A 27,097-nucleotide genomic window follows, 5' to 3' on the forward strand; every position below is an offset into this window, starting at 1 on the left:
GGACAAACCATATTCAAACCCAAACCATAGCACTGATTAAAACACAAGTTGTTTTTGTGCTTGTTTTTGCCATGGATCCAGCTTTAAGTGAAAATTAATACTTTTAACCTAAGCTATTTTTTTTGTATGTTTAATTTTCAGAACATTGAAGTAAAACGAATTTCTTCAGTGAAAACCGGTAGTTCCACTTACCATCACATTTCCACTCTTGTGAATAGAGAGATGGTCACAAAACAGGTGATTGACTTATTGCTTATTCATACTCTCACTTTATCATTTTTGTTCACTGAATTGATTTATATTTTAGTTCTGTGTCTGATATTGCCAGATTTCAAAAATTTGAACAATTCTACTAATCATCCTAGAGCAGTAATGATCAAAATCACTTAGGTATGCTTTGGATTTTCATGTCAGGTATTCAGTGCTCTTATATGAATAAAAGAAAGTAGATATCTATTTAAATGGCTATCTTTTAAACTAGTGTATTTTTAAAACTTTTACTATAAAGTAATATTTGTTCTCTGTGAAAAAATTTGAAACTATACATGTAAGTGTTAATTAGGGAAAACATCAATGATTCTATGACCAAAGGGTAATATGGTTAATATTTTCACTTCGTTAATTTTGTCTTTATAGACACATACACACTCCCCCTGCCCCCAGTACTGGATTTGAACCCAGGGTCACTTACCACTGAACCACATCCCCAGTCCTTTTTATTTTTTATTTTGAAACAGATTCTTGATAAGATGCTCAGGGCCTCACTAAATTGCTGAGGCTGGCATTGAATTTTCAATTCTTCTGCCTTAGCCTACTGAACTGCTGGGATTACAGGTGTGTGCCATTGCACCTGGCTTACACAGACTTTTAAAAATATTATTTTTGCTTTACTGGGAATTGAACCCAGGGGTACATTATCACTGAGCTATATCCCTAACCCTTGTTACTGTTTATTTTGAAATGGGATCTTACTAAGTTGCCAAGGCTGGTCTCAAACTTGGAATCCTCCTGCCTCAGCCTCTCTAGTCATTGGATTACAGGCATGCATCCCATCTGGCTAAAAACGTGATTTATAATAGACATTTAATAGTTTATAATGGAATTTTTAAAATCATTCCTATTTATTTTGGCTTATTTGCTTCTATAAATGAAGTAAACATAAAAGTGTACGTTTATATCTACATCTGATTGTATATTGAGAGTAGTTCCCTAGAAGAGTAATTATTAGTTTTAAACTAACATTTGGTATAGATCATTAAATTGCCTTTTATTTTTATTTCATTTTATTGACTCTTTTTTTGTTATACATGACAGTAGAATCCATTTTAACATAATTATACAAGCATGGAATATATATTATTCTAATTCAGACCCCAGTACCTCTCCTTCCCCTTCCCTTCCCCTACCTCTACTCGCTTCCCTCTATTGATCTTTCTGCCATTCATTTATCCATAGTTGCTTTTTTTTTTTTTTTTGTTTGCGATGCTGGGAATTGAACTCAGGCCCTGTGCTTCCGAGGCAAGCACTCTACCAGCTGAGCTATCTCCCCAGCCCATAGTTACTTTTTTTAAATTAATTTATTGTGGGTGTACACATTGGTGAGATTCCCTGTGGTATATTCATACATGTGCATAGGAAAGTTATGTCAGATTCATTCCACTATCTTTCCTTCTCCTATTCCCTCTCCCTTCCCTTCATTCCCCTTTTTCTACTTCATTGAACTTCTATTCCCCTCACCCGCTTATTGTATGTTAGCTTCCACATATTAGAGAAAACATTTGACTTTTGTTTTGGGGGGATTGACTTATTTCACTTAGCATGATAGTCTCCAGATCATTCATTTACTGGCAAATGTCATAATTTCATTCTTTATGACTGAGTAATATTCCCTTTTGTATATATACACCACATTTTCTTTATTCATTCATCTGTTGAAGGGCACCTAGGTTGACTCCATATTGTGAATTGTGCTGCTATAAATATTGATGTGGCTGCATCACTGTAGTATGCTGATTTTAAGTCCTTTGGATATATACAGAGGAGTGGTATAACTGGGTCAAACTGTGGTTCCATTCCTAGTTTTTTGAAGAATCTCCATATTGCTTTCCATAGCGGTTGCACCAATTTGCAGTCCTATCAACAATGTATGAGTGTGCCCTTTTCCCCGCATCCTTGTCAGCATTTACTACTTGTATTCTTGATAATTGCCATCCTGGCTAGAGTGAGATAAAATCTTGGTGTATTTTTAATTTGAATTTCTCTAATTGCTGGGTAGGTTAAACATTTTTTCATTTATTTGTTGACTATATTTATATTTCTTCTTCTTCTTCTTTTTTTTTTTTTCCCCCTCTTTTTGGTACCCGGGCACTTAACCACTGAGCCACATCCCAGCATTTTTTATATTTTGTGTAGAGACAGGATCTCACTGAGTTACTGAAGCTGGCTTTGAACTTGTGATCCTCCTGCCTCAGCTATTGAGCAGCTAGGATTACAGGTGTTCACCACTGTGTCCAGCCTCATACTTCTTTTGAGAAGTGTGTTTTTTTGTATATTCTGGATATTAAAACACTCGCTGAGTAGAAGGTGTCAAAGATTTTCTCCCATTCTCTAGACTTTCTCTTCATGCTCATTTCCTTTGCTGTGAAGAAGCTTTTTCATTTGATACCATCTCATTTATTGATTTTTATTTTACTTCTTGCAATTTAGGAGTCTTGTTAAGGAAGTCAGTTCCTGAGCTGATATGTTGGAATGTTGGTCTTATGTTTTCTTTCAGCAGGTGCAGTGTTTCTGGTCTAATTCTTAGGTGTTTGATACACTTTGAGTTGAGTTCTGTGCAGGGTGAGAGAGAAGGGTTAAATTTCATTCTACTACATATTTATTTTCAGTTTTCCCAGCTCCATTTGTTAAAAAGTCTATTTTTTCTCCAATGTATGCTTTTGGCACCTTTGTCAAGTATGAGATAACTGTATTTATGTGGGTTTATCTCTGTGTCTTCTATTCCACTGGTCTTCACGCTTATTTTGGTGCCAGTACCATGCTGTTTTTGTTCCTATAGCTCTGTTGTATAATTTACAGTCTGGGAGACATCTCATATCCACATCCAAACCATTACAGTACTATATCCATTTTGACAATATTAATTCTGCCTACCCAAGAACCTGGGAGTTCTATCCATCTTCTGTGGTCTTCTTCAGTTTCTTTCTTAGGGTTCTATAGTTTTTATTATAGAAGGCCTTCACCTCTTGTTATATTGATTCCCAAGGAGTTTTTTTGTTTTGTTTTGTATTTAAGCTATTGTGAATGGGATCATTTTTTCTAAGTTCTTTTTCAGCAGATTTACCATTGGAGTATAGGAACATGATTGATATATAGGTGTTAGTTTTGTATCCTGCTACTTTGCTGAATTCACTTATGAATTCTAAAAGTTTTCTTGTGCAGTTTTTTGGGTCTTCTGAATAATAGGATCATGTCCTCAGAGGTAGTTTGAGCTCTTCTTTTCCTGTTCGTACCCCTTTAATTTCCTCATCTTGCCTAATTGCTCTGGCTAGAGTTTCAAGGACTATGTTGAACAGAGGTGGTGAAAGTGGGTATCTCTATCTTGTTCCTATTTTTAGAGATAATGTTTTCAGTTTTTCTCCATTCAGAATAATGGTGGCCTTGGTTTTGTTGTATATAGCCTTGACAATGTTGAGGTTTGTTCCTTCTATCTCTAGTTTTTCTAGTGTTTTAAACATAAATGGATGCTGTATTTTGTCAAATGCATTTTCTATATCTATTGAAATAATCATGCGATTCTTGTTTTTATTTATGTGGTAGAATACATTTATTGCTTTCTGTGCATTGAACCAACCTTGCATTTCTGGGATGAACCCCACTTGATCATGGAACACTGTCTTTTTAGTGTGTTTTTGTATGCATTTTGCCAGTATTAAAAATTTTTGCATCTCTGTTCATTAAGAATATTGATGTAAAACTTTCTTTCCTTGATGTGTCTTTGGTTTTGGTATCAGGGTAATATTGGCTTCATAGAATGAGTTTGGAAGAGTTTTCTCCTTTTCTATTTCATAGAATAATTTGAGGAGGATTGGTATTAATTCTTCTTTAAAGATCTGGTAGAATTTGGCTGAGAATTCATCCAGTCTTGGGCTTTTCTTGTTGGTAGGCTTTTGATGACTTTTTCAATTTCATTACTTGCAATTGATCAGTTTAAATTTTCTATATCCTGTAAGTTCAATTTGGGTGGGTCATATTTCTCTAGGAATTTGTCAGTATCTTCAAGATTTTTTAACTTGTTGGAGTATACATTTTCAAAGTAGTTTCTGATAATTCTATGAATTTCTGTAGTGTCTATGGTGATATTTCCTTTCATCATGGATTATAATAACGAGTTTTTTTGTCTTTCTTTTGGTTATTTTGGCTAAGGATTTATCAATTTTGTTTATTCTTTCTAAAAACCAACTTTTTTGTTTCATTGATCTTTTGAATTTTTTTTTTTCAATCTCAATTTCATTGATATTTAGCTCTGATTTGGGTGTTGGTTTGTTCTTCTTTTTCTAGGGCCTCGAGATGTAATGTTAGATTGTTTATTTGGTTTGTTTTTTTTCTTGGCAGTGCTGGGGAATCAAACCCAGGGCCTTGTGCTTGCAAGGCAAGCACTCTACCCACTGAGCTATCTCCCCAGCCCTGTTTGGTATCTTTTTATTTTAATGTATGAACTTAAACTTAGTGTTGTGAGCTTTCCTCTTAGAATCACCTTCATAGTGTCCCAGAGATTTTGAAATGTTGTATCATTATTCTCATTTAACTCATAAGTATTTTTTAATTTCTCTCCTGATTTCTTCTACTATTATTCATCATTCAAAAGTGTACTGTTTAGTCTCCAGATGTTAATGTGATTTCTATTTTTTGCCTTATTGTTGATTTCTAATTTCATTCCATTATGATCTGATAGAAAGCAAGGCATTGTCTCTGTTTTTTTGTGTTTTCTAAGAGTTGCTTTATGGCCTAAGGTATGGTCTATTTAAGAGAAGGATCCATGGGTTACTGAGAGGGAGGTGTATTCAGTCCTTGGCAGATGAAATATTCTATATACGTCTGTTAAAATTAATTGTATATTTTAGTTCTGTAGCATCTTAGTTTTTGTTTGGATGTTCTATCCAGTGATGACAGAGGTGTGTTAAACTCACCCAGTATTATTGTGTTGTGGTCTATTTGATTTTTAATATTGAGAAGGTTTGTATGATGTATGTGGATACTCTATTATTTGGGGCATAAATATTACATTGTTATTTCTTGTATGATTCCATTAAGCTGTATGAAATGACCTTTTTTGTCTCTTCTGATTAATTTTGGCTTGAAGTCCACTTTATCTGATGAGAATAGTAACCCCTGCTTGTTTATGAAATCCATGTGAATGGTATTTTTTTCCCCCATCTTTCAGTTTCAGTATGTCGATGTCTTTGCTTATGAGGTGAGTCCCTTGGAGATAGCTTTTTTTTTTTTTAAATCCAATCTGCCAACCTATATCTTTAATTGAAGAGTTCGAACCTTTTACATTCAATGTTGTTATTGAGTTATGGTTTTTATTTTCTGTCGTTTTGGTTCATTTTTGGTGCTTAAGTTGAATTTGATTCTCCTTTCATTGACTATTCGTCTAGTGCAGTTCTTCCCTCTGCTGGTTTTCATTTTTATTTTTGATTTCTTCTTTATGAAATAACTTGTTGAGTGTTTTGTAGTACAGTCTTTCTAGTTGTGAATTCTTTTATCTTTTCTTTATCGTGGAAGGTTTTTATTTCATCTTCAGTTCTAAAGCTTAATTTTGCTGGGTTTAGTATTCTTGGTTGGCATCCATATTCTTTCAGAACTTGGTATATTATTCCAAGACACCTAACTTTTAGGGTGTGGGTTGAGAAATCATTTGAGATCTGAATCGATTTCCTTCTAAATGTGACCAGTCTTTTTTTCTCTAGGAGCTTTTAAAATTCTATCCTTATTTTGTATGTTAGGCATTTTCATAATAATGTACCTTGGAATGGATCTGATATAATTTTGTGTATTTAGAGTCCTGTATGACTCCTTTATTTAAATTTTCATTTCATTCCTAAGGTTTGGGAAATTTCCTGATATTATTGCTCTCCTTTAGTTTGTATTTCAGAGCCCTCATCTATCCTGATGAATCTTAAATTGGCCTTTTAATGTTATTCCATATTTTTTGAATATTCTTTTCATGATCTCTTTACATCCTTTCTCTGTGGTTAACTTTATTTTCAAGATTATAAACTTTATTTGTAAGTCCTGAAAAATCTTTCTTCAAAGTGGTCTGGTCTACTTGTGATGCTTTCTGTTGAATTTTAATTTTATTTATTGATTCCTTCATTTGGAGGATTTCTTATTGGTTCTTTATCAGAATGTCTACTTCCTTATTGAAGTGATCTTTCCCTTCTTGTATTTTTCTTGATTTCACTCCTTACATTATCTTTTACCTCATAGAACAGTTTATCTATGAACTTTCTAAATTCCTTCTGATATTTTCCACTGTGGTGTCAGTGAAGTCTGTTGTTGAGGCATTTTGGGTTGTTTGGGATGGTCTGCATTTTCATATTGTTTGTATGTCTACACATTATCAATTATGGTTCTGACTTCTTTTAAGTGAAGGACTACTTTTTGAGCTTCTTAAGATCCCTGTGTTGGATAAATATCCAGAAAATGATATTGTAATTCACTGTGTCATTTTTGCTGATCCCAATATCAGCCCCACTTTAAGCGATGCCACTGAGCTTATTTGCTGTAGTCACTTCTGGGCCAGGCCTCATTCTGTTCAACCTTATAAGAACAAAAAGTTGTAGTTGAACTCTGTTGTTTCTCAAGTTCAGGTATATACCTGTGGTAAAGTTCTCTCAGTTCTTTTCCTTCTGTGCCTCCAGTCTGTGCTCTGAGGAGATCTGGAACTGATGGCATAGCTCACTTCCACCATCTTGCTTCTCCACATTATGTAGTTATGTAGTTTTCCAAATGGGAAATGGTTAGATCCTGTGTATCCCCTGAAGCTCACTTACCATGTTCTTGTTACATAATTATGAAAAACTTTTGATAATAAATTGCCTTTTTAAAAATATCAGTAACATATGAGAATGGTTGTCTTACCATATCATTGCCTGTGTAGAATATTATGGTTTTAAAAATAGTTGACAATCTTAAGTGACAAATGATATATTCTTATTATTACAATTATTATTTCTTTGTAACAGTGGGTTTTAATATTTCATGTTGAATATTTTTGCCCACTAGGAAAATAAGCTATCAATAGAGAATTTTTGTGGTGTTTAAAATCCAACAAATGTACATTTTGGTTGACTGCTTAATAGTAAGTGTTAAAATCAATATTCAGTTAATTTCTAATGTGAATATCATCATCATAGAATGAAACTGTGAGATTCAAGACTAAATATGAGATTTACTTAAAATTATACAAAATATAATTGTTTTCAGTGTCATTATAATACAAGAATAATAAGTAGTCTGTTGCTAACTTAACTTTTTGATACTATACTGCATTTTTGCAGTATTAAATAGCTGTTGCCTTTCAGCTGAGATTGATGAAGAAAGATTTTTCTCCAGTCTCCATCAACATAGGTACTGTTGATGGTGTTATCTTATAAGTCATTAAGCTTGCCTTTTTGTAATAGCTAGTTCCTCTTCAATTTCTGGACGTAAAGATTGAACCAGAAGTTATAAGAGTTTTATAATAGTAGTACTATAAGCTAGAGCATTTTTGTGTTGATTATGTTTCTTCTGAATATTTTCAGAATAGATTTGTGATTTTACGGTTTTTATTCTGATATTTTATCTTTTGCTTTACTCCACTTAGGTAAAAATGTCCTTAAATCTTGGATTTAAAAAGTAACAACTAATGAGCTTGACTTTCAAGATAAAATCATCTCTGAATTTTCATCTGTATCTCAGCTCATATCACATGCATAATAATTTAACATCTGCCCTGGAATAGAATGATCTGATCTTACAGCAAGTATAGTAAAAAAATTGTGCATTGTTGTCATAGATGTTTGAGTATTTTTCTTCTGGAGCTTTTTATAAATAAACTGCTTTTGTTTGTTCAGTCAACCTTTTTAACATGTAAGAGTTGATATTGAAGAGTTTTTTTGATATCCCGAAACAGCAGTTCCAAAAACTCTTGTGTTATTAAACTTGTGTCTTGCTGAAAAAGAATGATGACATCAGCCCATTATAGTTCTACTTCAAGTCAGTAATTCTCTACATTTATTACATTCGTTTTCAGTACACACCAATAAACAAAAACAATATGCTTGGAAGTCTACATTAGCCCTAACCTTTATATATCTCGCTTTGTCAATGAAAATTGTGTACACTTTTTTAAAATGTATTTTTGAGTCTAGAAGTATTTTTCCAGCCTAATCCACTATTTTGTTTCCTGTGATGCAGAAATGTCTGCAGTGCAGTGAAGCAGAAACAGTTAAATTTTTTAACAGTTTGCCATGCTATCATACTTAAAAAGACCTCTGATCAAATAATTATGGACAAGATGCAAAAGTACATTTATTAAACCACTTTACCATTGTGTATTAAAGATTATAACTAATGAAAAAGTTTCAGAAACATGTTCTTTTTGAGTGGTTTTCATAGTTTTAGTAGATTTCACTTTTTCACCTACATCTACTAAAAATGAAATCTTACAATAATTTCAACCAGATTTTTGTTTCAATTTTTGGTTGCATTAAAAAAATTCTGTAGGAGTCTGTCTTCCTAAAGCATTCTTGTAAAGCCTTGTTTTGAAATTTGGTGACTAAAAGTAAAATTTGTTCAGGATTCCTAAATTTTTTTCTTTTTTCAATGCTGCAGTTTGAACCCAGGGTCTTGTGCCTGCTAAACAAGCATTCCACCACTGACCTAGGCCTGCAACCTCCCTAATTAAAAAAAAATATATATATATATTATTGTTGCATTATACTTATGCATAATAGTGGGATTCATTGTGACATATTTAGACATGTACATAACATAATTTGGTTAATTTCATTCCCCTCCCCTTTCCCTCCTCTTTCTGCCTGGTCCCCTTCTTCAACTATACTAGTCTCCTTTCTGTTTTCTTGAGAGTCCCCATCACTTTTTTTTTTTTCCTCTGCCTTCTACACATGAGGGAGAATATGACCTTTGACCTTCTGAGTTTGATTTATTTTGTTTGACATAAAGCTCTCAAGTTCCACCATTTTCCTGCAGATGACATAATTTCATTCCTATTTATTGGCAAATAAAACTCCATTGTGTATATATGCCACATTTTCTAAATCCATTCATTCATTGACAGAAACCTAGACTGGTTCCATAATTTGGCTATCATGAATTGTGTTGCTCTAAACGTGGCTAAGCTTGTGTCACTCGAGCATGCTGACTTTAATTCTTTAGGACAAGTACTGAGGAGTGATATAACTAGTCTCCCTAATTATTTTATCTCTGAATCAAACATATTTATCATTCATGTTGTATGCTATTTTTAAGTTTTTCCTTCCTTAAAATTTTGGCTTACCAAAATTGACATTCTGCTTTTAATTCATTCTCAAGAATCTGAAGAATTCCTTAGCAACTTTTTTCTTGAAAACTTCCTGACCTAAAAGGAATAAAATATTCTTAAAGGTTATTTTGTTTAATGTTTTACATTAATACACTGAATAATTATATGGAGATTATACTTTTTATTCTTTTTTTGTTCTGCCTTGCATTGTTTAATTTGCATAAATAAGTTAGGAAGTTAAAAGCATATACTATTTTATTAAACATCATTTGGCTAGTATATTCTTTCTTATTAGCCATCAGTCTTTTTTTACGTATTTTTTCCCACTATTTGAGAGTTATTAATTTTACATATACTTTGTTTTAATTTATTGATAGAATTTCTACATATAAAATATGTAAAGATATTAGCCCTGAGCTAGGCATGATGGTTCACACCTATATTTCCAGACACTTGGGAGACTGAGGCAAGAGGATCACAAATTCTAGGGCAGCCTGAGCAACTCAGTAAGACTCTGTCTCAAAATAAAAAATTAGGAAAGGACTGGGGATGTAGTTCATTGCCCTTGGGTTCAATCCCCCCTTTTGTCCTGGTTAAATTTAAAATGATTACCTACATTAAACATTAGTTTTCAGGCAATACAAGTAAATCCAGGTTGTATTACTATTGTTATGTTAATGAGTTATGATGATTGGCTATACGGTGACATAATCATTGGTATGCATAAGATGTAGGAAGCCAGCAATTCATTTTAAAGTTAGTATTTTGGTCTTCCCTAGACTAAAGCTAAGTAGCAGATGTCTTTTAAAACCCAAAGACAAATCCCTTTTCCTAAATTATTGCATGACTTTAGATGTTCGTCATTTGTTTCCTTATCATCTTTGTGAGACCTTTCAACATTGTCATTTTAATGTGATTTTCTTGCTTAAAAAATAATGGAAAAAAATGTGTTTGGACAGGAAAGCCTAAATACATGCTATTAATTCTTGTGGGCATTTAAAAACATAAAACTCTTCTTAACAGTGTAATTTTATATAAGTAAAAAACATGATTATAAAGTTATTTTGTTTTTTAATTACTTCTTGGTTTTGCACTTTTATAAAACTTTATCTAAAATATTACTAATTGACTGCTAGCCAGATGCTCACTTGGCTGCTGAAGAAGAAGCTAAAAGATTAGAAGAATTGCAAAAGCAGGCAGCACAAGAGAGAATGGAGCAATTTGAAAAGGCACATGTACGGGGTTTCCAAGCCATGAAAAAGATCCATTTGGCCCAAGTAAGAATTAAATTCTACCTGTGATGAACTACCACTACTGCTGCTACTACTTCTGGTAGGCTTATAATAGCATTGCAGAACTGATTAGTGAATGAGCTCAATGAGTAAGGTGTGTGAAGGGTGTTAAATATAGTTCTGATTCATGTAATTTCAAGTTTCTTAACTTCCTTTGCCTTCCTACTTTGACTTCAGATTGGAATACACTATTTTTACTTTCAATGTATTACTGTAAATGTGATGGGCTAACAGATCTGACTCCATGAGAATGTTATAGGCCAGACTCTAAGGGAAATGACTAAAGAGACTCCATTTTGCTCTGAGACTCCATGTTATGTAGGAAATAAGTTTCTCCCATGGGAACACCCTGCCTCTGTACCCATCATCAGTTACTTAGCGTGACTGTTTAATAATATACAATGGCAACTCCTATGTAGTAAAAATTGCTCTCCTTTGACCTCTATTGCTCTTAACCAATGTACCATGTAAATGGTAATTGTGTGGATGTTAGCACCATTCTTTAGTTTGTACCTAGGTAAGGTTCAGTTTGACCCACTTCCCCCTCTGTCGATGATCTCATGATGTTAGTTTGTAATTTTGAATCATAGCAACAAACACTTACGATTGATGTGATTTTTGGTGTAAGAACCCCTACAACCCTGTGGTCGGGGCTGTTCTCCCAATAGCCATTTTTTGGGGCATTGTGTGAGACAGTCAGCTAACCAGCTTAATAAAGACTCTCAAATTTGGACTTCTCAGTGGTGATTGGTCTGTTCTTAAGTTGTATCCCATAACATAAATAATTTACTCATAGTTTTTTTAAGTTCAATCAATCCAGAAATAGCCCAAAAAGAAAGTAATCACTTTTACAATTTAATTGTTTGGATTGCATTTGTGCTTTATTGAGGATTCAATTCATTAAATATTTATTAAGCACTTACTGACTTTGCTTAGTATTGATTGAAAGGTAAAGACATGATCCTTACTATGAAGAAGCTTTAAAAAAGTGACTGTTGTAGACCTGCAAAATAGTATCGTTTCAGCTTCTCTTTTGTCATGCTTATGGTTCAGTTACTGCTTATTTTTTAAACATAGTATAAAAATTATTTTGTTAAAGGCCTCATTTTGTTTCCTGAATTTGACTAATGAATTTGGATATTTTAAACATTCACTTTGGGGATGAATTTTTAAGCACTTCCATAGAAACTAAATGCTTATCTTGTGAAAGTTTTATTTGTATGGTTTGGCCTAAACTATGACCTTTTCCCTTAAATTATAGGCTTTTGTAAACTGAAAGTGTATATGACTAAAATAACTATGTCTGAATTATTATTATTATACTTCTAAGGCTTAAATCTATAGAAAAAAGCATGAAAAGCAATCATAAATTAAACACATTCTTCAATAAGAGCAATACTGTTTTAGTGGTTAAGAAAGTAGACTTCACAATCAGTTTGTCTGAATTTACCTCTCTTCTTTACTCCTTGACTCTTTGACCTCAGGCAAGAATTTAACCTCTCTGAGCTCTATTTCATCATCTCTGTAATGAGGATTAAATGAGTTTAGTAAAGCCCTTAGAAATGTGCATGGAATTTCTTAAGCTTACAGTAGATGTTAGTGATCATGGTCATTGTTATTATAAATTAATACAAGTAGAATAATGTAATGATTTCAAGGAGCCAGAATATTATACTTAATCAAAAATTTTTTAAGTTAGTGAGATGATATGAATCATAATGTAAATGAAGAGAATTTGTTAATAATTTTATTCTTTTTCAAACTTAGTCAAAAAAAAAATCATCCCCAAACGAGAGAATATTTAAAACTTTTCAAAAGAATAAGTGATATGTATATATCATCACTGGACAACCATTTTTGTAGCAGGCCTTCTCCACCTTATTGTAAACATGTTGCTTTCAACAGGAATGGTCATCTAAAGCTGTGTAGTCTTACTGCTAATAGTGGGTTTCCTTTTCCCTGTCTGAACCTTTTTGCTGACGACCCTGTTGTGGTCTGGGACTTACTTCCTGCTGGAGTCTGTGGGAACTAGTATTTGGCCTCTGTCTGCCTCTCAGTTTAATCTTTTTGCCTTTACTTGCCCTTGCCATCCATGCCTTAGCTATAGTGAGCTGTGCACTGTTCCTGAATACTTCATGCCTTCGTCTTCACACCTGTGTACTGCAGTTGTGTCCTCTTACTTCTGCTCCTTCTTTACCCACTTTTATCTGACTAAATTCTTATCCCAAGGACTTAAAGTTCTATCTTCCTTCTCTCTCCTCTTTACCCTATACCACCAATATTCAGTTAGGCAACCTCACTAAAATGCTCTGCTTCAACTTTCATATTAGCCACACTCTATAGGAACATTCAGGTTCCTTTAATCATGAGAAATCATAAGCATATGGAATAAGAAGCCACAGTCACTCCACAGTCACTCTGGATCTTAGTGCTTCCTTGAGACAGGTATATGGAGAACTGGACCACAGTACATTGCAGGAGTCATGACAAATTAAATAGAAATGACTTCATGACTTCCCCCAGAAAGGAGAACTCTAACTGGCAGAAGCTTTATGGCCTAACCAGTACTACCTTCTCATAGTACTAAAATAATGCTAGCTGTTTGTTGTCTCACTACTAAGCTAGGGTTGAGATTTTTTCCCCCCTGGCATTCTTCATAGTATCTGGCATTCAGCAAATATTTGTTGAATAGTAGGAGAGAGGATGGAACCCCAGGCCCTGTTTCTCACAGTTTCCTCACTTTCCACTCACTGTTAATATAACTATCCAAAGTTTGACTCAACTGTTATAATCCTTATTCTTAAAGAATCAAGAGAAATTAATGAAAGAACTCAAACAGCTACAACAAGAGGACCTGGCACGTAGGAGACAGACTGTAGCACAGATGCCACCACAGCTAGTTGAACTTCCATACAAGCGCAATGAAATGAAAGAAGACTGGCAGAGAGAGCTGGAGTTCGCTTTTGAAGATATGTACAATGCAGACAGGAGTAAGATATTTTTAGCAGGACTTTTAAATGTTTTGGTGGGAAAATAATATTTGTGATGATAAAGCAGTTTTTATCTTGAAATGTTCTCAGTTTGAAAGAGGATGTCATATTTTAGATTTAAAAACTATGATGACCTTTAAAATTTTATGATCAGCTAGGTACAGTGGTGCATGCCTGTAATACAAGCAATTCAGGAGTCTGAGGCAGGAAGATCCCAAGATCAAAGCCAGCCTCAGCAACTTAGGGAGGCTGTACGCTGCTTAGCGAGACCCTGTCTCAAAATATAAAAAGGGCTGGGGATGTGTTTAAGTACCCCTGGGTTCAATCCCTTGTACCTAAATAAATAAGATAAAATAAAATTTTATGTTCAAATTCCTTTTAATCATTTTGGAATGGAAGCATGTTTTTTTTTTTTTTTTTTTTTTTATTTAAAGAGGTGAAAGGAAACCTGATTTTGCATCTTGAACCAGAACCTTTGCCTGCTGTGACTGATCAGATCCAAGATGAAGAACTGGATCTTTCAATAGAACAAGAAAATGCAGATGAAACTGAGAACCTTCAAGGAAAAGAAACTGAAATAATATCTTCTAGTGAAACAGATGGTAAAAGCATCTTCTAAGCTGAATATTACAATATTTCACAGAGAAAAATGTGAATCATTTGCCCCCAGGAAAATCTGGTGTGATTTAAGTGTAAATTATATCTAATGCTGATGGGAGTAGTGGCAGGATGAAATGATGTTTTCATATATCTGTCATTAGAGATCTGCTTCATATATGTGGTAGGAAAGCTGTTGTATTTGTACATATGTACAGGTACTTTGGAGTTGTTTAGGTTATTGAATGAGATGCCCAATTTTGAATTGAGTCAGGTTTTTTTTTTTTAATTTTAGCAAATCGTCTTTTGTTTCATTACTACTGGGTACCTCATGTATCACTCATGAATAGCACAAAATTTGCTCTCCTAAATTTCATCTTTATCTCCAACATCCTGAACTTTTTAACTCGCTTAAAACTGAGTGTCCAGCAATAAATTTATCATCATATTTTACTTACATCTTATCTTCCTACCTTCCGCATATTAGTTATTAATGGTACCGTAGTCTACAGTTATTAAGCCAAACCAATGGGAGTTACCTTTAACACTTCCCTCTTCTACTTCACATCTCCTTAAAGTCCAAATCCTTTTCAGTGAATTGCCCTCTTTTTTTCCCCCATGTCTCTCCTGGTATTACCCTTGTTTCAGACATCAAAGTTTTTCTTGTCATCTGCACACTACATTGTGGATATAGCCCTTGGATGTTGCAACTTTATGTAGGTCTCTTATTAGACTCCTTAGGTGGGGTCTCTAGGCTTTATCCTTGTGAAGGATATTCAAAAAAGTATAAGGCTATTCAAAAAGTATAAGGTTATTGGGTTTGGCTTTGGCATAAATTTGGTGGAAGATGGTTTCAGGGCTCAGGTTGCATTTCTAGGTTTCCACTTAAATTATGTTTCTGGCTTCTGCCAGATCAGCAAGGTCTTTAAAAAGATATTTGTACTATTTCATCCAGCTTTTTTACTTATTTTCATTGGGGGTATCATTCAGATCTCTAGTTTGTCAGAATTGGAAGTTCTGAAGAGATAGTTACTCTTAAGTTCCTACAGATTCCATTTTAGGATTGCTGACTTCATGTTATCAGATCCTTTCATTTTTCAAAAAGCAAGGGAACTGGGCATTGTGGTGTACATCTGTAGTCCCAGTTACTTGGGAGACTAAGGCAGGAGGGGCTTGGGCCCAGGAATTCAGAGCCATTCTGGACAACATAGTGAGATCCTATCTTTTTTAAAAAGGCTAGAAATTCCATTGTTTATTAAATCCTTATTTTAAAATTTTAGCAACTAATCCATTTTTTTCATAATGAATGGGTCACAGACTGATGGTGATTAAAAGAAGCCAGGCAGAAAATATTTCTCAAGTATATGATTTCCATGTTTTTATGAAATTCAAAAGCAAACAAAAAACATGCAAAAACTAATCCGTGACTTTAAGGTTAAAATAGTGGTTGTTTTCACAGCATATTGACTGGAAAGGATATGAAAGATACTCCTAGGTGCTAGAAATGTTTTATATAATGATCTGGATGGTGTTACATAGACATATCTGTAAAATTCATTGAATTATATGTACAAGGTTTTGTGCATTTTATTGTTAATAAGTTATAACTCAGAAAAAAATTATTCTTTAAATGTGGATCATACAGAAGTACAGTTGGCCAGTTTTCAACCTTGGTAGATATTCTTAAATTTTATTCTTTAATTAAGCTAAATAAATATGTATTTGCATCACAATCTCTGCAGAGAATTATTAGTTTAGTACTAAGTTTTAGCCTTGAACTGTCAGTCTATATGGACAAATATTTGAATTGTTATTACCTTGTTTTTTGATAACCAAAGGGATTTCTTTATGAAGGTAGATGGAAGAGAAAGTTTCCCCAGAGAGTACAAAGAATAACTTGGGAGCAGTTGATTTGCTCTTAAGGTTATAGAGCGATGATTTCCTCTATAGCCTATTAAGAAGTATAGAACCATGTTTGTGACCATACTCTAGCACAGAATATAGAACCTTACAGCATGTATTTCAAAAACTAACCTTACCCACAAGTTAATTAGGAGATATGCAGTCTGTCATCATTTAGCAAGCAAAATAAACATCTTTAGCTTAAAATCTGTGTTAGCATGCATATTATAGGAAAATAGTGAATTTTGGTACCTTTATTATTTAAGTTGAAAAAATCATTCCTGGTTGTAAAATTGTTTGAATCAAATAGCATTGTTGTATTACTGCAAATTGTAAATAATGTTGTTCTTTTAAGTAGAGATTATAGCTGTAATTGTATATAAAGATAGAACAATTAGTATATGATAGATACTGAATAAGTTGTTTTTGTTCTTTGGGTTTTTGTTCTTGTTTTTTCTTTTAGTCACCTTGGCAATGAAGACCCAAGAGGTTCCTTCAAGAATTCTTTTTAAAAAATTGTTAAATAGGATTCAAAGCCAAAAATCTCTCTGGACAGTTAAATCCATGTCTGAGGATGAAAGTGAAATGATTACGACTATTAGTGAAATTGAGAGTAGAGCACCAACAATTGAATCAGGAACGATTGCCAGTGAAGAAAGAATATCTTCTGAGCAGGACCAAGGTGGTTGTCTTCAGTAGTCTTATTTGTGTAGCACATAAACCCTTCTTAAGTTGTTCAAAATTATGCTCAAACTTGAAAAATAAAAGACTAGAGGTCAAAATTAAGAAACATCATCCCAGTACATGAAGGCAACAAATGTTGAAAACCTTAGTGAATATCTTAGACCACTTTCAATGTATTATTTTGCTTATTTATTTATTCATTTACATGTTCGTATGTTTGTATTTATAAATTCCAATGTTAACTGATGAACCAAAATTATCCAGTACCCTATCACTGAGACATTTAGCTGTCTCTCATTTTGGCTGGGTATTTCTAGTGAATCCTTTGCCCACATCTTTTATTTCCTTAGAAAGGGGTTTTGAAAGAAGTAGTTCTTAATGAAAAACAATGTTTATGACTCTTTGAATGTGCTCTGAATTTCTTTTACATTCCCACTAGAGATTTGGCCTCTTTTAATTGTAAAGAATTTTTTTGGTTATAAATTGGCTATTTATTTAGTATATTGAAAACTAGGATAATAAGTAGTTAAGTGAGATTTAGTATATTTTTAGAAGTTACAAAGATCATACTAACAATATCTTCTTCAATTATGTATGAGCAAATGAGAATTGGGAAGATATAACTCCTCTTTGTTTCTTAGAGTTTTATCTTTTGGATTCTTTGAAAGACATGATTAAATCGTATGAAAATGTTTTGCTCGCAGGCTTTTGAGAGAAGCGACTTATAGTCTGTATTTCAGTGTTGAATTTTATACTCGGTATATTAGGAAGCCTTGAAATGTGTCCTTCAGTTGGTCTTTTCACTCCACCCTCTCTTGGTTTTCCTTTCTCACTGGTTCCTCCTTTGTGGTTTCCTTTGCTATTTATCCATTTACATAACCACTAGCCATTACCTCTAGAACTTATTCCTCAAATATTTTCTGTGTATCAAAAATTCCTACTTGGGAGGCTGAGGCAGAAGAATCTCAAGTTCAAGGCCATCCTGGGAAACTTAATGAGATGCTGTCTCAATAAAATTTTAAAATGGACTGGGAATGTAGCTCAGTGGTAGAGTGCTTGCCTAGCATGTGCAAGACCCTGTGCTCAATCCCTAGTACCAAAAAAATCCAAACTCCCTAGTTCATCACTAATGTCAAACTATATGTTATCATCTATATACCAATGTCATTCAAAGTGCATGTTTTTGAGGTTGCCCTCCCTTTGAATTTAACTCATTTAACTATCTTATTTCATGTCTCCCCTAATATATCTAACATCTTAAATTTGTTTCAAACTGAACTCTCAGTATCCTCCCTTACCCTGTAACTGCCTTTCTTTTGTTCTTTCACAGTTCAATAACTGGCAATATTTTAATTCCTTTGATCAAGCCAGAAAGTTTATTGTCATTCTGGTTTCCTTTGATCATATCTGACATCCAAACCCTCAGTAAATCCAATTGGTCCTGTCTTCAAAATAATCCAAAACCCAACCATTTCTCACCACCTGCCATCCCAGTATAATCCACATCTATATTCTAGTGAAGATTCTTGTAGTAGTCTGCTATCTTCAACTTCTGCAACTACCTGCTGGAGTCTGGTCACAGAGTGATCCTGTTAAAACATCAGTCAGCTCATGTCATTCTTCTGGGTTAAGCTCTCCAATAACTAGCTGTTTTGCTTACAGTGACTTCAAAGCCCCTTACAATCTTCATATCATATTCCCATGCTTACTGTTGATTTGACTTCATTGCTACACCTCCCTCCCCAAACAATGTGTTGTAGATGACAACTTCCTTGGCTTCCTCACTCTTTCTCTCAGACCAAACATAATGGCTCATATGGTCTTTGCAGTTGCTCATCCTTTTGACCAGAATTCTCTTGTCTTAGATATTCCATGATTTACTCCCTCACTTCCTTCATGCATTTATTCAACTACCATGTATAAAATTTTACTCTCCCCCTCCCCAGTCGCATTCTCACCTTCTTTACTCCCCACTCCTATAACCCACTATTTCTCCATAGCTCATACCAGTGTCTAACAGGCAATAAATTTACTTTCCTATTTTGCTTATTTTTCTTAACAGATACCCTTCTCCGTCCTACCCATGAAGGTAAGAGCTTTGTTTTGGTTATTGCTGGATCCTCAGAGCTTAGTGCCTTGTATAAAAGGTGCCCAGTTAATATTTATTGTATTAGTTGAATAGCTTAAAGCAAGAGAAATCCTGGAAGAAATCTTTTAGGGGAAAGAATTCAGTGAGAAAGAGGTCTAATAAGATCACCTGAGGGATTTTGGCATCTAGAAGATGGCTAGAGAAGAGACGACAGTAAAGTTATTAAAGGCGAATGACCAGAGAAATAGAAGAGAATGGGGTGTCGGAATCCAGAACAAAGGAACTCTAATATTCAGTCCATAACAAAGTTATTTCAGAAGGGGCCCTGTTTGGGTAGACTTTCTCTATTCTCACCTTGCTTCATTCCTCCCCTTATTTGACTATACCCCATGTACATGGATATCTTTCAGTTCCTTGAATGAGCTAAGTTGTTTTTATCCTCACAGGGCCTTTCATACCTGCTAATCTGTTTGGATTGGTCTCTTATACCTCCCCACATACTTTATCTGCTTGATACTTCCTCACCTTTCAGGCATATGCTTAAAGATCATTTCCTCAGAGAAATCAAATCTGAAAATCTGACCCACTAATCTAATGTTATCTTTATTCTATTATATAGCCCCTTGTTTTTCTTACAGAATACCAATCATTATTTCTACCTTTATAATTTTTTTCTGTGATAATTATGTTTCTGTCTTCTTACTCAACCTGGAAAACTTCCTTGAGGTCTTTTTTCATTCACCAGATGTCTCCAGCATCTAGCATGTGAGTAGGTGCCAAATGAAAAGGTGAGAAAGTAAATGGGTGCTCCATGCAGAAGGTCTAGCTACCCTTATAAGAATAAACTGCTTTAAATTTCTTCTCTGCTTTGGTTTCACAAATAATAAAAAATTCTAGGTTGAAATGCATGAAAGATATCCTGACATTTCTTTAGCCTCTTTTTTAATATTGCTGCATGCTTATTCTACTTCTTTTTATGCTTTTCCATTGTATTTGAAAACCGTGTCAGCATACCTTTTTAAATGGTTCTTCACTTTTTCCTTTTTCTTACATTTAGTCTTTCATTTTTCTTATTATATTAACTTTGAATAATACAAATGGAAACATATCTGGTCATCAAGAGGGTGACTGGACCTTAGCCAGGTGAGATGGCACATGCTTGTAATCCCAGTGACTTGGGAGGCTGAGACAGAAGGATTGCAAGTTGGAGGCAATCCTGGGCAACTTAGCAAGACCCTGTATCAAAATAAAAAGGGTTGGGGATGTAGCTTAGTGGTAAAGCACCTCTGGGTTCAATCCCAGTACCAAAAAAAGGTGATGATTGGATCTGTAAGTTCAAATGAACCAGATTTGTGTTAGTTTGCCCTCTTTAAGCTTGACTGATAGTATAGTCATAATAACAATGATATTATCTATTACAGTTGTTGGAAGTGACATACTGACAATTGAGTCTGGACCACTTACTAGTGAAGATAAATCACTTTCAAGCCAAACAGATGCCAAAAAGGAAGAAGGTATTTTTTTTTCATAACTTAGATTAAATTCTTTAACTCTTCACATCTTTTTCCAGTAAAATTAATGTAATGAATGAATGGAAGGGTATTGATAATAGTGTCAGAATTCTAATTATTAAAACTTATTTTGTTGTGGGGATTTTCACAGAAATAAATGTAGTTCCACTTGTCGCGTCTCTAACTCAGAGTTCAGTTCTACTTCATCCTCAAGAAGAAGCAGTCAGAGTTAGAATGTCAGCAAGGCAGAAGCAGGTAAATGGAAATATATATATATTTTTTTTAAATATTATTTTTATGGTTTTTCTTCTCCTAGGCCCTCCAGCTTTGTTTGACCTGTGTAATTTGTCTTAATATCTGGCTGTTTTTGATAGCATGTTTTCCACCTTGTGTTACACAAACATTCAACTGATGAAATGCATTGTCTTTACTTGTGCTATTCATTTGACCCTTACGGTGTCTGCTTTGCATTTTATGCTTTTATATATATCTTATATTCCCTATAAAGTTTATAAGGGTTTTTTAAAAAGGGAATTGTCTTCTTTAAAATAATTTAATTTATTCTACAAAATATTTGATATAATCCCTTGTACACAGTAAGTGCTTGATAAATATTTGTTGATTTAATGAGTCTTTGTCATGATATTAGACACTAGATGGGCTTTATAACCTTCCAAATTTTTTGAAAAGTAATATTTTAGAGGAAAAATTTTAAGTTCAACCTCCTTAATTGTAAATTTGGTCTCTCTTCTACTTTTAATAAATGATTTCTTTTATATACAGATTACCCTGAAGGAGGCTAAATTATTACTAAACCAGTTTATAGGTATAGTTTTTACAGAAATATAACTGGGGAGTGAGAATTCTATGAGCTGGTATTTATTCTCAGATATTCTAGAACAGTATTGTCCAATAGGACTTTCTGTGATGATAGAAATGTTCCATATCTGTCCAATGTGGTAGCTACAAGCCCCTTGAGCTGTGAGTCCTTAAAGTGGCTAGTGGCAAGCTGAAGTACTGAATTTTAAATTTTAATTTTAATTCATGTAAATGTAAATAGTGATGTGTATTGACAATACAGTTCTAGAAGTGCTACAGAACTGTAAACAGTGTAAATTCAGTGGATCCTAGGTGTGAGGGAAAGTGAGATAAGGACAGGAACTCCACGCTATATAGCCACTATTGCCTAATTAGGTATAAGTAAAGTATCAGGTCAAAACATTTTTTATTTTGAAAACAAGATCATTCTTCATTATCTCCAGTACAAATGTTCCTCTTTGTAAAATACACCTGTGCCTTTTCTCACTTACTTAGTCAGTATTTCTGTGTATCAGGAACTGTACCAGTTGCTACATTTGACAGGCAACAAAACAGACTAGTCCTTTGGCTTCTAGGTAACTTCTCTCTTAATGGGTATTCCTAAGAAATCAAAGTGCTATGGGGGGGTTTCAATATTTAATTTCTTCAGCCATTCATACTGGGAACAATGTAAAATTAAAGATATAAACACAGAATTTGACCATTCTTCTTATTGCTCCTCTGGAGAACGTTCTTAAGTGGGATCAGTATTTCCTTGTACTCCCATAAAACAGAAATAGTTAATGTGTTTACTCCTTCTTAAACTTTATACTTCTTTTCATTTTTCTTTTCCTCCTTTCCCATCTCCCACTCCTACCCTTCCTTTAACAGTGCCACTAACATAGATAAAACACCACTTACTTGTGGACAATAGGTATTCTTGGTGATGAGAACTATTTCTTGTTACTGTAATGTGTATTAACTTTTCTTTTATATGAGTTTGTTGTTAATAGACCAATAGTATTTTTATTACCTAGATAATGGAAATAGAAGAGCAGAAACAAAAGCAGTTGGAATTACTTGAACAAATTGAACAACAGAAGTTAAGATTAGAAACTGATCACTTCAGGGCTCATCTAGAAGAAGAAAAAAGAAAAAAAGCTCAACACACTGGGGTAGGATGCCAGAAATCTTATCACTGCATAAATCACTGGGGGGGAAGTATTGAAAATATGAACAGTTCTAGCATTCAAAAAAGTAAAATGCTAATTTTTACTTAGTCATTTAATAATGTATATATAAAATAAGTGTTTGCAAACCTAATGGCTTTCTTTTAGTTTCTATGGGATGCCAGAGTGGATATGACTGGTTTGTATGTAGTGTATATGTGGAACTTTTAGATTTGAAGGAGAATGGTGAATTACTTCATTTCTTACTTCTTATAAAAGTACCAGTCTTCTATCAAAAATATATATATATATATATGGAATTTTACAACTGTAGAACTTGAGTTTATATAGGATACTTTAGCCTGAATTTGCCTTTTAATTTGTTGCTATCTTTTATTAGGTTGGCACTGCTCCTACATCATGCACTGTGGTTGCTGATGACAACAGTCATAGGCAGATGATTCACAACTATCAACAACAGCTTTTACAGCAAAACAGGTATTGGCTAGGGTATCATTTCTGTGTGACAGTATGCTACATCTTTGGAATTTATTTATTTGGTTTGTATGAGGATCTAACTGGAATTCTCTTAGAACTTGGCTTGTAGATTTCTAAGGGTAGTACAGTGTTGTTCCTTTTCCACCATGATTGTGACCAACCCTAGATTGCTGTTTTGTTGTTGTTTTTAAATTTAATGTACAAACACTTGAAAATGTAGGTCTTTTTTTTTTTCATTAAAAAATAATATTTGTTTTTTTGTGTTTGTTTTTGGTAGGTTACATAGGCAATCTGTTGAAACAGCCAGGAAACAATTACTTGAATATCAAACTATATTAAAAGAAAGGTACCCATCCACAGCAGCTACATCATTGATTTCTGATCCTATCATATCAGTACCACCATGGAAATTTGAAAAACCCACTGCTATATCAGAGTGCTGGGATCAAAGTCAGAGTCCTAACAAATATCAGCCTATGCAATCCATACAGCTCTCCAAATTAGAACAAGATCATATTCAGGTACCAAGACAAAATAACTTTCCACAAAGACAGGTAAAAACAACAGGAATATTAAGCACTTCAGACGTTTTAGCCAAGCAGTCTTTGGAATCACAAAAACATCTAAGACAATCCTCTCAGACCAAAACACAACAGAGTGACTATAAATTGATCCCAAAAGTTTCTCATATACTTTCAAGAGATTTGTCACATGATAAGCCAATTATATTGCAGGATACTAGAAAAATATTGGAAACATTTAGGGCAACAACTTTTCAGACTTTAGATTCCCAGCAAATGGTATCAGAGAATAGTGAAACTATATCTTCCAAGCCTACTGAAATGTCTTCATTCCTGCCTGAGTGCTCTTTTAGTAGTCTTCCTGTTAAAGTTGAATCTGGAAAAATTCAGGAAACTGTGAGCAAAAGTTCAGTTTCTGTAGGCCATTCTGTAATCAGCCAAATGCATGATCGACCTTTGTCATCCCCAGAGACTATCACAACCCAGCAAGGTAATTTGAAGGCTCTCCAAAAACAGTTAGAACTACAGAAGGAAGTCCTTCAGGCAAGACAGGAAGCTCAGGAACAATTGCTTTTGTCCAAACAGAAAGAATTGGAAGAGCAGATTGGACGCTCTGTATTCCTTCCAGTGGTAGATCCAGATGCAGTTACTTCACTGCCTTCTGCCAAAGCTGAATCAGGGAAAATCCAGGAATCCTCTCCAACCAAGAATACTGCTGCACTTTCCTCAGTTGATCCTGTGATCCCACTGTTTCAGGATAGGCTTTTGAGTTTTTCACAGTCTATCACATCACAGCAAAATAACACTAAACCTCACCAAGAACAGTTGAATATTCAAAGGGATAGCCTTCAGGCTAGGCGGGAAGCCCAAGAAGTTTTACTTGTACATAAGCAAAGTGAATTGGATGGAGAAATAAGTTATGTACGGGCCGAGCCGCCTTCTCTGCCATATCGGGTAACTCGGCATACATGTTCTTCACTACCTTTTACAGACAGGAAATCTGGGAAAATCCAGGAGCAGCATTTCTCTAAGAATGAAAAAGGAGTTGTCAGAAACCAATCTGAAATCCCAGAATCTCAGGATGGGTTTTCGAGTTTTCTACAGCAATTCCGGCCTCTGCATGATAATTTGAAGTTGCTCCAAGAACAGCTGACTACACAGAGGGATACTCTTCAGGCTAGACATGATGCTCAGATGGACTTACTTTTCCTCAGACAAAGGGATTTGGGGAATGATAAGTCTGGCCAGATGAGTTCTTCATACTCAACAATGGTTGCTCAACATTCAGATGATTTGCAAATTTCTGCTAAAACTGAGCCAAGGGGGATTCAGAAACTTTATTTATCTGAGGAGGAGAGTATAACTTCCTCTAGTGATTTGATGATCCCAACTCTTCAGGATAAGCCTCTCAGTTTTCCATACCACAACCTGCCACCAGAAGAAAATTTGACAACATTCCAGGAACAGTCACACATACAGAGGGTAATACTTGATGCTAGACAAGAAACTCGGGAATTTGTACCCAAACAAAGTGAATTGAAGAGAAAAATTTCTTCTGAACAGACTGGTATGTCTTCATCTATATCCCAGGTACCTGAATCTGAAAGATCACAGGAGTTTATGTCAATTAAGAGTGACAGTACAGTTCCCTTAAGCCATTCTAAGATCCCAAGACGTCAGGAAAGATTTTTGAGAATTTCAAAACATATACTACCTCCACAATATAATTTGGAGGAGCACCAAGAATGTCTAGACACAGAGAAAGAGGACTTTCATTTCAGTCAGAAAACCCAAGAAAACACATCTTCTGAACAGACTGGCTTGTCTTCGTTCACATCCCAGTTAAGACAACTTTCAGTTACTTCTTTACCTTCTGTTGACTCTGGTACAATCCAGGAACCTCTTTCAACAGAGAGTGATAGTAAAGTTCCATCAAGGCATTTACAGGTCTCAGAATTGCAGGATAGACTTATGAAGATATCACAACTTATCCAACCTCAACGAGATAATCTGAAGGCAATTCAAGAACAGTTAACTACACAGAGGGAAGCCTTCATTCAATCTAGACAGGAAGCTCAGAAAGAAATGCTTTTACATAAGCAGAGTGGATGGAAGGGAAAGATATCTCCTGAGCAGGCGGGTACTTCTTCACCACTGCCAACACAGCATTCATTTGCTGAAAGAATCCAAGAAGTTTGTCCAACTATCAGTGATAGTACAATCTCCTCCAGTCATTCTGAGATGCAAAATTTGCCTGATAGGCTCTCGGGTTTATCACAACCTATTTTAACTCAAGATAATTTGATTGCACTTCATGAACAGTTGAATGCACAGACAATTTCCTTTCCTTCTATTGAGAAAACTCAGAAAGAGTTGGTGTTGCCCAGACAACGTAAATTTGAGGAAAAGGTGTCTTTGGAGGATTTTATCCAGCCTCACCATGGTGATTTGAAGGTTCTTAAGCAGCAGTTAGATATACAAAGGAAAGCTGTTCAATCTAGATGGGAAGTTCAGCAGCAGGAAGAACTGCTTTTGCAAAGATTAAGTAAATCAGAGAAAAGGGTATCATCTGAGCAGATTAGCTCCTCTTCATTCTTTTCCCAGGTAACATTGCCTACTACTGACTCTGAAAGAATGCAGAAGTCCTTTTCAACTGAATTTGATAATGAAACCCTGAGGTCACAGGACAGGCTTTTGAGTTTTTCACAGACTGTTCTGCCTCAGCAAAATAATTTGACAGCACAGTTTTACTTAGAAAGGGACATGGTAAATTCTAATGAAAAACCTCAGGAAGAACTGCTTTTAAACAAACAAAGTCATTTAAACAAAAGTGAATCTGCTGAGCATGGTGTCTCTTCTTTGTTTCTGTCTAAGGAAATAGAGCATTCATTCATTCCACTACCTTTTGCAGAACCTAAGTCTGAAAGCATTTCTGAATTGTATCTACCTAAAAATGAACACCCAACTCCCTCAAGTGGTTCTGCAATTCCAAGATTTCCGTATAGACTTTCACAGCCTATCTTAGCTCAGCAAGATAACATGGATCTTCAGAAGCAGTTGGATCTACAAAGAGAAGTTCTGCAACATAGCCAGAAAGCCCAGGAAGAATTGCTTTTACAGAGACAAACAGCACTGCAACAGCAGATCCAGAAACATCAGGAGACTTTGAAGGATTTCTTTAAAGACAGTCAGGTATGTTTTAAGCTTAAACACCTAAGAATTAAACAGTGTAGCCAGTCACAGTGGTGCACACCTATAATCCCAGCTGCTTAGGAGACCGAGGCAGGAGGATCATGAGTTAAAAGCCAGCCCCAGCAACTTAGCGAGGCCCTAAGCAACTCAGCGAAACCCTATCTCTAAATAAAAAATAGAAAAAAGCGCTGGGGATATGTCTCAATGGTTAAGTGCCTCTGGTTCAATCCCTGGTACCAAAAAAAAAAAAAAAAAAAAAAAAAAAAAAACCAAACAAAAAACAGTGGAGGGCTAAACCTGACTCAGT

The 27,097-nt window shown here is 34.7% G+C and overlaps 1 protein-coding gene across 9 annotated transcripts in view; it reads left to right on the top strand.

Annotated features, from left to right (window-relative positions):
- The window catches only part of Cep295 (centrosomal protein 295), a 57,171-nt gene that overhangs the window by 13,385 nt on the left and 16,689 nt on the right, over positions 1–27,097 (top strand). For 6 of the 9 annotated variants that reach the window (XM_047516096.1, XM_047516091.1, XM_047516095.1 and 3 more), the window contains 11 exons: positions 142–237; positions 10,684–10,824; positions 13,646–13,829; positions 14,264–14,431; positions 16,792–17,013; positions 19,075–19,101; positions 20,523–20,615; positions 20,764–20,867; positions 22,448–22,585; positions 22,980–23,077; positions 23,355–26,790. In XM_047516096.1, the coding sequence (XP_047372052.1) occupies positions 142–237; positions 10,684–10,824; positions 13,646–13,829; positions 14,264–14,431; positions 16,792–17,013; positions 19,075–19,101; positions 20,523–20,615; positions 20,764–20,867; positions 22,448–22,585; positions 22,980–23,077; positions 23,355–26,790 (4,707 nt within the window). Of the gene's footprint in view, positions 1–141; positions 238–10,683; positions 10,825–13,645; positions 13,830–14,263; positions 14,432–16,791; positions 17,014–19,074; positions 19,102–20,522; positions 20,616–20,763; positions 20,868–22,431; positions 22,586–22,979; positions 23,078–23,354; positions 26,791–27,097 lie in introns of those variants that run through there. The other 3 variants (XM_047516092.1, XM_047516097.1, XM_047516100.1) reach the window with 3 other exon arrangements.

The sequence above is a fragment of the Sciurus carolinensis genome, chromosome 11, assembly GCF_902686445.1.
Source record: "Sciurus carolinensis chromosome 11, mSciCar1.2, whole genome shotgun sequence".
Classification (NCBI taxonomy): Eukaryota; Metazoa; Chordata; class Mammalia; order Rodentia; family Sciuridae; genus Sciurus; species Sciurus carolinensis.